This window comes from Neodiprion virginianus, chromosome 7, assembly GCF_021901495.1.
Source record: "Neodiprion virginianus isolate iyNeoVirg1 chromosome 7, iyNeoVirg1.1, whole genome shotgun sequence".
Lineage (NCBI taxonomy): Eukaryota > Metazoa > Arthropoda > Insecta > Hymenoptera > Diprionidae > Neodiprion > Neodiprion virginianus.
The window spans coordinates 18,954,199-18,965,560 of record NC_060883.1 but is presented as its reverse complement, the minus strand read 5'-3'; the positions used below and the strand labels follow the sequence as shown (position 1 = coordinate 18,965,560).

The window sequence follows — 11,362 nt, the reverse complement described above, 5'->3', positions numbered from 1 at the left end:
TATGTTACACAAAAATTTCGATTTATTTATTGTCAATTTTCCACTGCTCAAGCCACTGGCATATCCTGTTTACATTTTGCTCCATTTCTTCAGGTGTGTTGCTCTGCAATTCGTGAACTATTTCATCCCTATACGAGGCCTTGGCTTCCTCCAATATCGTCTGAAATATCTCGCAATCAATGTTGTCTTCGAGTTTCTTACCAGTGTAACCCCTCGCCACCAATCTGTCGTATAATATAGTGTTGTCTGCTCGCAGCACGAATACAATATCGAACCAACGTTCTGGGAAGAATTCTGCACCGTGGTAATCCACGATTTTTCCACCCTCCTGCATCGCCGGTTCCATACCATCCAGGAGCTGCTTGCAAACCAGAAGAAAATACACAAATGTGTTGAAATTTTTCGTTCGAGATGAGAATTGGAAGAGAAAATTAAAGGCGAGGTGAAGTCTAGAGACAAATTCTGCAGAAAAACAGAACTTCAAACAAATGGAGTCCAAAGGGATTCGAAAATACCTTATCCTCGTCTAAAACAGGGCATCGATAAACCTCGTCGTACTCCTCCAGGCATTTGTTTTCAATAGCTAACTTGCTCACTTCTAGCCACATTAAGCCTGATCTTTCCGCGAGCAGACGACACATTGTGCTTTTCCCGACACCCGGCGTTCCTGTAGTGAAAAATGTATGACATAAACAGAAATCTAAAAACAAGAGATTATGAGCTTCGACATTAGCCGGAATTACCTGTGATCAATATATTCGGATCTGGGCGATTTGAACCGTTCATTTTGTCCCTAAATTGATCAATTTTACCACGTGGAAATGGTTTCCTCACCCCTGTTGGACGTTCACGCTGAATCAAATTGTCGCGTGTCCCTTAACCTGTCCAGACACGCGTGTCGGCGATCAGCTGTGCTCGGTTTTTTCCAGCTATTAGCGTGACGTGATTGGTCAAAAACTATCATATAAGAAGATATGGTGTGCTTCTGCGCAGCTATCGTAAAGAACAATTGCGTGCCCCGACCATATGACGGCCATCCTGGATTTTCAACTGATCGTATTCAAGATCATTTAGCGCACAATTTAAAGTAAATATCAGTGGAAAATCTCCAACATGGTATATAGCGGCGTATATTTTCAGGATGGCTTCGATACGGTCAGCGCAGAACGAGACGAAAATGCGCCCGCCGGAAAAACACTCCTAATCTTTTCGCATGATGGGTCAAACATTTCTTGGATTTTGGTGGGGATTTTTGCAAGGGAGGAAAGTTATGCCCTCTAATCGGTGTTTCAAGCAGTTTAGGAAAGAATTCGTTATTTCCCGTGAGATTAGATTGAAATCGGCGTCGGTGGCTGAAGAGCATAAAAGAGGTTAGAATGCGGATATGAGTCCGTTCTCGAATCTTCGTCTACAAATTCTTTTGTGCACAGTGGTTGGCTTGCACGTTGCCGCGTTTTTTGTCAGGCCGATTTTCTCTCCGAAAAAGAGCAGCAAGGAAGATTCGAGGCTCAGAGTGCAGCCGGACTATTTGAACCTAGCAGAAGACAGAGAGCTAGAAACGCAACATGCGGTGCGTGAGGATCAAGTCAGCTGATCGTCATGAGGATTAGGAAGCGTAGACCTATTCTCAGGGGTGAGATATTCCTCGTTATTGTACTGGGAACTCTTGGCGGTTTCTACACCTATAATTCTTTGCTTCGTAAAACACTCGGGCAGAACAAGGAGCCAAAAACCACACCGGACGCGACTGCTGAAACATAGTAAGTTTCGTCGTAACTAACCGAACTTAACCTAATCCAGTTACCTGAAAGATTCTCGAGTTATTGGGTTATACTCTCATTTCCTAAAATTGAACATGAAGATATGAAGAAAATTACTATTCATCATCTTTAAGAAATATGAAGTGGAAATTTTTCCATGTCTTTTTGTGTCGGTAAACTTTATACAAAAACATAGTAAGTATATATCAACAAAAATTTTCATTCGGTTATACCATTGGGATACGAATCAATAAAGATACAGTATATTTGGGAAAAATTTCCAACTCTCAAAATATTCCTGAATTTTTAACAGGGTTGAAAGTTATCTTTACCAATGCCATTTATCGATTTTACACGAGTTTTACACTCATTTTTAGAAACATGTTGGAGCGGTATAAAAAGTTTGTCAGCGGACCAACAGGCTTGTTGGCAGCTGGAGTAGGTCTAATGACTGGTGTAATACTGGGATGGAAGTAAGTGAAGTTTAATGGTATTATTTACTTTGACTTTATTCAGTAATCAATCTCATTTTTAATCATAAATTATTTCTCAAGGTGGGGCATTTCGCCGATTTTAAGGAAACGAAAACGAGACCAAGCCGAAGAATTTGCTGAATATATATTTCAAGAGCGTTTAAAGAAGAGTGGAGAAAATGTACAGCAATGAATATTTACAATCCAAATAGAATGTATAAATTTAAATACCACCTTCTGAGGTCTCAATTCGTCGTATGCTGTGTTGGGAGAAGCAATGGTGTTAGGTGTATACTTGAGTAAATAAATAAATAAATCATAGAAATAGGATCTTACATAGTTTTATCTTAACATTTGTCACAATTATTCTATGTACCTGGCAAATTACATTGTTTAAACTTTTTCAGTAATCGTTCTAACGCGAAAACGCTGATCGACTAGTAGTAATATTGTTTCGTTTATACATGCAACTGTTCCGTTACTCTTCGCGGTATTTTAAATTCCAAACTGGCACGTATTGGAGAACTTCTTTCCATTCAGTAAAGTATAGAATACCTAGACCTGAAGCGGCACCAAAGGTCATCAACGTAGGTACCCTGGAACACAACGATGCGAGAATATTGAGATCCACAATTGTTGCTGCAGTGACATTCTTCACAGGTCCAATGATGTCAATGGGGATGAAGTTAGGTTAGGATCGAATTTGTCGAGTTACATAATACGGCTTACGTAAATATTTTACCAGAAACTTGAGACAATTGTTATTCCTTTTGATTACCAGAGGTTAATCCGGCTGAAGAAAAAAATAATACCGATTCTCGAAACGACAATTGCTCAATAATTTATGAACAAAAAAAAAAAAAACTAGATACGATAGCAACTTTTTTTTTGATCGGAATTTTCTGTTCCTCACCATCTGCTTAGTTGTTCAACGTGTTTTCTGCCGAATATTTTCAACGGTCCAACAGGCATTTTGGCTAATCGTTTATAAAAATAGGCAGCCCACTTTCTTCAAACTTCAACCGAAGGACCTAATAACTTTAGTCAGTTGGGGTTAGCGGACAGTCCGATTTATGTTCAATACCACATACCCGTGTTCGTAAACTACAGTTGTTATAGTTCCATAGTTGAGGCACCAGATAGCGCAACGCAACCAAGAGCGGCACTCTCTGCGGCGCAAAACCAAAAAGGCGGCAGACAGAGTTTGTCACTACGCGACGATCGAGTACAAACGTTTGTCATGTTGTACCATTCGCTATATAATGATAAAGTGCATTTATTCTAGTTCTAATCAACGTGCATTGATTTTAATATACCGCAACAGTAGAATATGACAGTGGAAAAATTTCAGTGGTGGTAGAAAAAGAGAAAAGCAGCCGAGCTACTCAACGGCGGCGATTTCAGTCGCCCTGCGGATTTCGCCGGACTCATTTCCCCGTAAAATTGAACACCAATGTCATGAAAGAGCTCTGTAGAGTATATTTACTTAAGGTAATAACTATATATTTGTGTTTACCTTAAATCTAAGAATAGATCGTATTATGGTATTTAAATTTGAGACGCGTGAATGTCTCTTCGCTTGCCTATCGCAGTTTAAACTTTAGAAAATATAGCGAAATGCTGACAAGTTAATGAACGTTAAAACTTTTGTGAAGTGCAGAATCCACAGCGATTTATCGGGTATTGTTGTAATAAATCGCCTCAACGGATAAAAACTTACCTGATTACTATTTAAGCACACGATTGAGACCAAACGGGCGGTGTGAAGTGTGTTTACAAAGTGGTGTGAACAATGATCAACGCAATCAGTTTACGTTCTTGTTCATCCGGATTGTTGCGTTTGGTGAATACCGCGGTGAATACGTTGGTTAGTACGAATAAAAGTGGATTTGTAACGTTTTCTCTGACGTATTGTGCACAATGAGTAACAAAGGTACGAACACGCGATCTGTAATTTACAAATGTCATTTGTGTGTGTACAACGAAAGTGCGTGATTAAATTACAGTGAAGTTTTACGATCTGACAAAACGCCGGCGATTGAAACGACGCGTCTTATTGTTGATCACGATGATTAGTCAACTTGATGCAACTGCAGATGCAGAAAAGCAAGGTGTGTTGATATTTTGCAGGCGTTCAGCAATGAGTAAGTCCCTCATTACACATACATAAGTATTATTACGCCTTTTGATGAACAAAGCACCATATTTCTGCAAAAGTCGTTTTCATTGTTTCCTCATATAAGCAACTAGGCATTTACTGAAAAGAAACAAAAATATCTGCTACCTGTTCTTAACGAAATTTGCCTTCAACAAAAGAATGTTCATTTCTTTTCTAATTGATGAGTTTAGAATAATGAATTTCCATTAAACGAATGTTACTTTAGTAATGTGAAGTTTTGGTACTTGTTTCGAAATACAAAATTTCTGCAATTAGTGGCTTGATAATCCTCAAGTTCACAACAACTCTTAACAAAATATACAAACGGTATATGGAAACTTTTCATTTTTATAAATTCCAGTCAATTTTTTCAAATTACCTTATAGATCCTCTTCGTCATCTAGAAACTCACTATAATTCATACGGTGAAGTATGAAAAAAAAAAGAACACCAGTTTTTTTTTAGCAATTAAACATTTATAATGTATAACTCGATTATATACAAAACTCTGGACAGCTGAACAGTGAATTTGTCATAAAATACACGTCATCTTCATAGTCAATATACTTATATGTGTATCAATACTTTGCAGTAAAACGGTCGCAAGTTACTGTATACCTTACTTATACTTTACAGTGAAAAATAACATTTAAATCCGTGCCAACAGTTGTCGGATTTGTAAAGTAACGAGTAAAAGTGATTCCGATTTCTCTGGGATTCCGAGACCTGCTCTTCTCGCGCAATCATTGACTAACAGAGATAAAACTAGGGTCATTTTCGGAGACTTACTTTGTTTAGTAATAACTATTACCCGACTACAGCATGTCGAGTTAAATACTTACATATGTAGTTAAATTGATATGAGATTAGAGGTTCCAGATGTTGTTTATGCATTGAAGTAGCATGAGGCTGGAATCTTAAGATCTGCCGGCTATCATTTTAAATTTGAGTCGACTTGGCGCTTACAATCAGATTCCCCCTTAGTAAGCTTAATCGTTATTTGTGTAGGTATGTATCGTACGATGTGTTTTTATTACCAATTACCATTCGATGGATTATTCTGACCTAATTTATTCTTCTCATTCTAATTTAATTTCCTGCCTGATCCGCGTCCAATTTCGATCCTTGATTTTTAAGGTTGTCTTCGTCTGCTGCCTCTCCCCCATCAATATTTTCGTCAATTTGATCTTGTTAAAAAATATTTTCAATTAAAAACTTGAGATCGATGGACGTCAATTGAAGAGATGGATAATCCATATAATTCTGAATGATTATTTTTACTTACCATCTATGCGATCGTTGCCAGCATCTATACCGTTCTGTGCATCTTGATTACCGCCGTTCTGCGTTTCGTTGCTCAAAATTGGAGTTTCTGGTGCTGGAAATCATTCGGTTATACAATTCTACTAATCTATAATGAAACACGAAAGGTGCTGGTTTTTCTTAGTCCAAATTTTAATGGCATCTATATTTATGTACATATTTTCACATGTACGTAAGCATTTGATTTTGATTTTTCTCCTGTGGTTTATTTTTTTTTGTTTTATTCGACGTTGTATTTTTTAAAAAACTAAAGTCCTGGTCTTATTACAGCAGCTTATTGGGCCAGTTTATTATCTTCGTACTAATCAAACTGCACCAGTATCTACGAAAAATCAAAATACGTTTAGTGTTTGTGATTTACGTGTCAACGATTCGGTACTGAAGCAACACAGAGAATGTTGAAAAAATTAGAAAGTTTTGGTGCATCAAATCTACCGCTATACTGCTACGCTCATGCACCAATGATTCGTTGTTGTTAAGTCTCATTTTAAAATGATCGGGATATTGTAAAAAATCAAGCATACGATGATAACTTTGAAAAACATGACAAGGAAGAAAAGAAAATCATCATCGCATTACAAACCGAGGTGAAATTTCTCTCTGCATAAGGCCGTGCAATATTTTTATCCAGGCTTACAGAAACTTTCAGAATAATTTAAAAAAAAAAAAAAACAGAAAGTCGGCTTGAATAAAATTAAAAATCTATTTCAATAAAACGACGTTAGACTGAAAAAAACATCACCGAAGAATGTAGTTTGGCGAAAAGAAAAGTGAAAAGCGTTATTTGCTGAAAGAAAGGCAAAAGCAGAAATCGTTTGATCTTTAAGCAATTTTCATCTCGGTGAAGAAACAGGGCGATCACGGTTGAGGGATTTTATTTCAATGTTATTGAATCTGGCGTCGGGTAGCTAGTATTCTTCCTCGCATCAGATTATACCTTTGATCATTGTGACCGAAAGTCGAGGGAGTTGCCGCACGGCACCCGGCGGATCTCGAGGAAGAATCGGAATGCCGTGGTACAAAAGACCTTGCTGACCCGGGTTCGATACCTTCACTGCGCCCTCGGGAACTGGTCCCAAGTTTGGTTTACTTGGTGATACAACCCTTGGCGGCGATACTAATAAGTAAGGCAGATTCCGTGTAAAAACTTGAAATTACTGTGCGGCTAACGAGCGATGCGATGATATCGTGCCCCCCCCCACCAACCAACCAACCAAATGTTTTTTACACTATCGAAGTTCTGTCTCGCACCAAGAGCTACGTCTGTTTAGAGAAGTTGGAAAGATCGTTGAATGATGAACGGGAATCAATTAGCGATCGATGCAGTATCTACTAGAGTTCGTTAATTTTTTTATTTGCAAAACTTCTTTTCACTCTTGTTTAAATTTCATGCAAAAAGCCAATAGCAAAACGACATGCGGTTTTTCACCCACTTTGCTAATCAAACGACACGTCGCAACTCAATAGGCAATACCATAATTTAGTAAAAAAAATTATTCACAAGCCAATGTGACGCTGGACAAGTTGAACGAACCAAAAATAAAAAGAAAAACAACAAAACACTTGTCAAAACTTGGCGATTCTCACGCCCTGAACTTACCTTGCGACCCAGGACTGGACGGTTTACTGTTTCCTGGTGAATTTACGGTCAGTTTTAACTCACTCAACTGATCCCGGGCCTAAAACGAACGATATTTGGACATCTGTTGTTGATTCTTAGTCGTTTAAAAAAATATTCCACAGAATGCGGTTTTTTCCAAATGATTTGGCAGATAGTAAAAAGTCGAGATAAACTTAATAACAACATTCGGCGTTTGAACGGCGTTCGGTTGACCGATTTGATTGTAACATGCGACAAGTCGCTATAATATTTTTACACGCATCTACTTACTTCTTCCAATTCACTTTGCAGTCTCTTAATATCGTCTTTCTTTTCATCAACCTCTTTCGTCAACGCGTCCTTCTCTACTCTGAGAGAATCCAAAGTGGCTTTTTGTGTGATATCCACTTGTTTCTGAGATTCAAGCTCCGTCTTGCACATCATCTCACTGTCTTCTTGCTTCTTTTGTAAAACTTTCTCTTGCTCGATTTGGACGTGAAGCGACGCTACCATCTCGTCGCATCTCTTGTATCGCTGCTCCAGAGAATTTCGCAGCATCGTGCATTGATTTCTGTCCTCTTCGCTGAAAATCATCACACACGAGCGATTAAAACTTATTTTTTTTTTTTATTCCATTAATCCTTATACTTAGATACATGGTTTCAAGTTTTGGGTAAAGTATTATTGTTGCGATCAGAAATATGTTATTGATTCTAGCGACCAGCCGTAATGAAAAGAATTGGCATGTATGTTAACATAAATTCACGAGGTTGAGGTTGATCGTCAAGTTGAAACGACGGTTGACTTTTGGAATTAAAACGCTATATTCGCAATTTTAGAGTCGTCTAAACACTAAAAAAAAAAAACGAAAACTTGTCTCTTTCAAAGTCAGTTGAAATTTGTAAAATTGTGATTTTTTTTCCTACGTTTCGTTACGAAAACCTTATTAATTTCAATCTAGTTTGAATTTGAGTTTTTGTAACACCGTGTTTTTAGATGTGGTACTCGAAAAAATTTCAATTGTTTTCATTAGTATACAATACGACTTGAATTAATCATACGAAGAATTGGTGAAATGTTTTTGAAACGCGTAATTGCGGGAGTTTTAGTGACGTCACTTATCACTAGCCAATGAGAATAGACGGCGGAACGCGGGACTATTTTTCATTGCCGTTTTTATTTTCGAAGCAAGGGGTTGGGACAAGGTATTCAAACTTGTAAAAAAAACGAAGAAAGAAAAAAAGAAACGACAACGGAAACACGAACGACGCGTTCGAGATCCGAGTGGGAAAGTCAAGTATTACTTAACGGAATTTACAATTTATGCAACGTATAAATAAATATTCTCGCAAAGATAACGTGCTGGAAATAAGTTATCCGACCGCAACTGCAATATCTGCCAATGCGTATGAAATTTAATCCCTTTGTTACAGCGGTTTTTTTTTTTTTTTTGCAAATTCGCGTAAAAATAATTTCTCCTTTTACACTATCGCCGGTAATAGCTAATACGTGGCACGAAATGTGGCAGTGAAGAGAGAAAAAAACAAAAACTGCTTGAAAAACGTTACTGATGTACGTGCGTACATCACAGGATGTGTCGATAAGTTATAATCGCGATACCTTATCAACGCTTTACGCTGATTCATAAAACCGACCTGGTTTTCAATTGCAGAATAAGGTCGTCGATCTGTCGAAGAAGTTCCGCATTTTCCGTCGAAAGCGTCCACCAGTTACATACGAGTAAAAAACACGCGAGGACCAAACCGCCCACCAAAAGTGGAGGGCACCGACCACCACCAACCCTCATACCGTCGAATCCCATCGCTCGATTATTTTCCCTGATTAATTAAATTCACCCCTGATTAATCCGGGAATAGTTATCTGCGATCTGGTTGGACGGTAAACGGCATCGACGCTGAGACGGTGATTTTTTTCGAGACACTTAAAGCTCCTCCGCCCTAACCTACAGTTATAACTGATTTGCTCGTTCTTTAGGCCTTTTGTTTGATCAGCTTTTCGCCACGTCTAACCTCTGCGGTTTTATACGTCAAACTGTTGTGGCTCTTACACTCGTGAAATAAGCACCACGAATTACCCGGGTCAATGTAGACGACGTAAACTCAACGCCAATCCTAACCTTACTTTTTTATAACGCCAATGGTAAGAAGGCGACGGCTCCCTTCCTTACCGGTTAAAGGTAAGACTCTTTATAATCGGTTGGAGTTCTACTCGCGTTATATGCTCTTTGCACGCCTTGTTTTGTTTTATATTATCCCGTGAATCGTAGGTTATCAATAATTGGGATTTCTGGAATAGTTGAGGACAGTTGTGATCTTATATCTAGTAAGAAACTATGTTTAGTTACACACGGACGAGTCTGTTGGTAAGGACGGAACTTTTACAAGTAAGAAACGTCTATGCGACAATATTAATTTGTTGGGGATCCTAATTCTCATCATTGATCAAATCTCTATATTCGATCAAAACAATCGAATATGACGGGAAAAATTCATTATCTTTGCTTCCAATTTATGTATACGAAAGACTCTTGTCTCGGTTACCGACGATCATTTTATCTAAAGAATTGAATTCTGACATTCGGCATATTTACCGTTTTACGGTACATTCTCTTTTTTTTTTATCGTTGACAGAGAGGTTTATAGTTTTGTATACACGTGGCAGTCGGTTCAATTGTGTTTTGATTTACAATTTTACACGTTGCCAGCAAGATTTGGAAACAACGACAAGTCGGTATTAATTAAATCATTGCCGGCAAGTTGTTGAAAAAATTATTATCACGCTAACAAAGGAGATTAATTGAAAAGTTATAGTTTTCATTAATCAATAACTCTCATAAATTTTCAGCAGCTTTAATTGTGAGTAGCAAAAATCTATACGTATAACAGATTTCACTTGTAGTTGAAAATTTCTCGAATTAAAAATTCTCAAACACTCGTGTTATACCTTTGAATGTATTTTTTTTTTCTCATAAACACAGAAAGACGTCTACTTTCAAAGAGAGCTCAATTAATCGCGATTGAATCGACGCGCACGCATATAGCGCTAAATAATTCATTATAAAAATCTCCCATCGATGTACGAATTAAAACGACGCTCCATTTTTTACAGGCTCAGTTGGATCCAGGAAATTTTTATCGATATGAACCAATAATTACGTCTATATATGCAGGCACGTAACGTGATACAAGGTAACCGATACAGGCTGTCGACACGGACACACACGCGTTTAATATTACGCTCTAAATCTTGGCATGAGAGCATGTGGCTAATTACATTTCCTTTTTGGATCAGCCTATCATTAATACCGATCGTTAAGTAATAATTGATTATTCGAAACCCGACGTTGTAATTTTTATAAAGCGATAAACGGCAGGTAGGCAAAAATATATTCATCCTTTACGATGTATGATATAATTATCCTGCATTTACTGCCTCCTTCGTCAAACAAGTGTGAGAATTCAGGCTGTTGAAATAGTTGAAAATGTCTGACACTAAAGTACTCGAGGACAAAATAAACCAAGTATTTCTAACACGCGGTTGTGTGGAGTTGTCTTTTTTTTTGTTTTTTTTTTTTTTTTGAATAATTTTTTAATAAATTTCCTTGCAATCATTTTGTCACTTTGCAAAATTTTCGTATTTACTCGAGAAAATGTCGAAGCCTTAGCGTTGAATATTTACCTTGAAGATGATTGATTTTTTTTATTCGTAACGAAGGGTTCCGTGTGTCGTTAATTAAATTTGTTTTCATTCCACCTCGGTGTATTTCGATTTGTCGTTAAAACATTATTTACACATCGGTTTATCGAAAGTGATCGACGAGAGAGGACAGTCGGTATAAATATTTAATCTGATGCATTCGACGGTCGGAAAGTTTCAAATAAAAAAAAAAAAAAAAAAAAAACACTATCAATATTAATTTTACTTTATTTTCATTTCAGTGGCGCCAAAGAATATCGATAACTTCATTAAAGCTGTGCATCAAATTGCAAGTCATTGGGAAATATTTTTCATCTTCTTCTTTCAATCT

General features: G+C 37.5%; 2 protein-coding genes and 2 long non-coding RNA genes across 6 annotated transcripts; 1 reads left to right on the top strand and 3 right to left on the bottom strand.

Moving 5' to 3' along the window:
- Positions 1-11: 11 nt before the first annotated feature.
- LOC124309629 (adenylate kinase isoenzyme 6) lies at positions 12-937 on the bottom strand. The gene is made up of 3 exons (XM_046773448.1): positions 744-937; positions 516-667; positions 12-358 (listed from the first exon to the last, which is right to left on the bottom strand). The coding sequence occupies exons 1-3, from the start codon at positions 784-786 to the stop codon at positions 23-25; spliced, it is 531 nt and encodes a 176-aa protein (XP_046629404.1). The 5' UTR covers positions 787-937; the 3' UTR covers positions 12-22.
- A 135-nt stretch (positions 938-1,072) lies between these two features.
- On the top strand, positions 1,073-2,568 carry LOC124309631 (uncharacterized). The gene is made up of 4 exons (XR_006909272.1): positions 1,073-1,087; positions 1,141-1,760; positions 2,138-2,233; positions 2,315-2,568. It is a non-coding gene; the product is annotated as an uncharacterized LOC124309631 (long non-coding RNA).
- On the bottom strand, positions 2,559-3,359 carry LOC124309630 (uncharacterized). The gene is made up of 2 exons (XR_006909271.1): positions 3,147-3,359; positions 2,559-2,829 (listed from the first exon to the last, which is right to left on the bottom strand). It is a non-coding gene; the product is annotated as an uncharacterized LOC124309630 (long non-coding RNA).
- A 1,502-nt stretch (positions 3,360-4,861) lies between these two features.
- LOC124309627 (protein GOLM2-like) lies at positions 4,862-9,433 on the bottom strand. 3 transcript variants are annotated; one of them, XM_046773443.1, is made up of 6 exons: positions 8,970-9,433; positions 7,606-7,897; positions 7,315-7,393; positions 6,652-6,831; positions 5,677-5,769; positions 4,862-5,578 (listed from the first exon to the last, which is right to left on the bottom strand). In XM_046773443.1, the coding sequence occupies exons 1-6, from the start codon at positions 9,134-9,136 to the stop codon at positions 5,481-5,483; spliced, it is 909 nt and encodes a 302-aa protein (XP_046629399.1). In that variant the 5' UTR covers positions 9,137-9,433; the 3' UTR covers positions 4,862-5,480. The 3 variants fall into 3 exon arrangements, with proteins under 3 accessions (XP_046629399.1, XP_046629402.1, XP_046629400.1); XM_046773446.1 differs by lacking the exon at positions 6,652-6,831 and having other exon boundaries at positions 4,863-5,578; XM_046773444.1 differs by lacking the exon at positions 4,862-5,578 and having other exon boundaries at positions 5,744-6,036.
- Between the last annotated feature and the right edge of the window lie 1,929 nt (positions 9,434-11,362).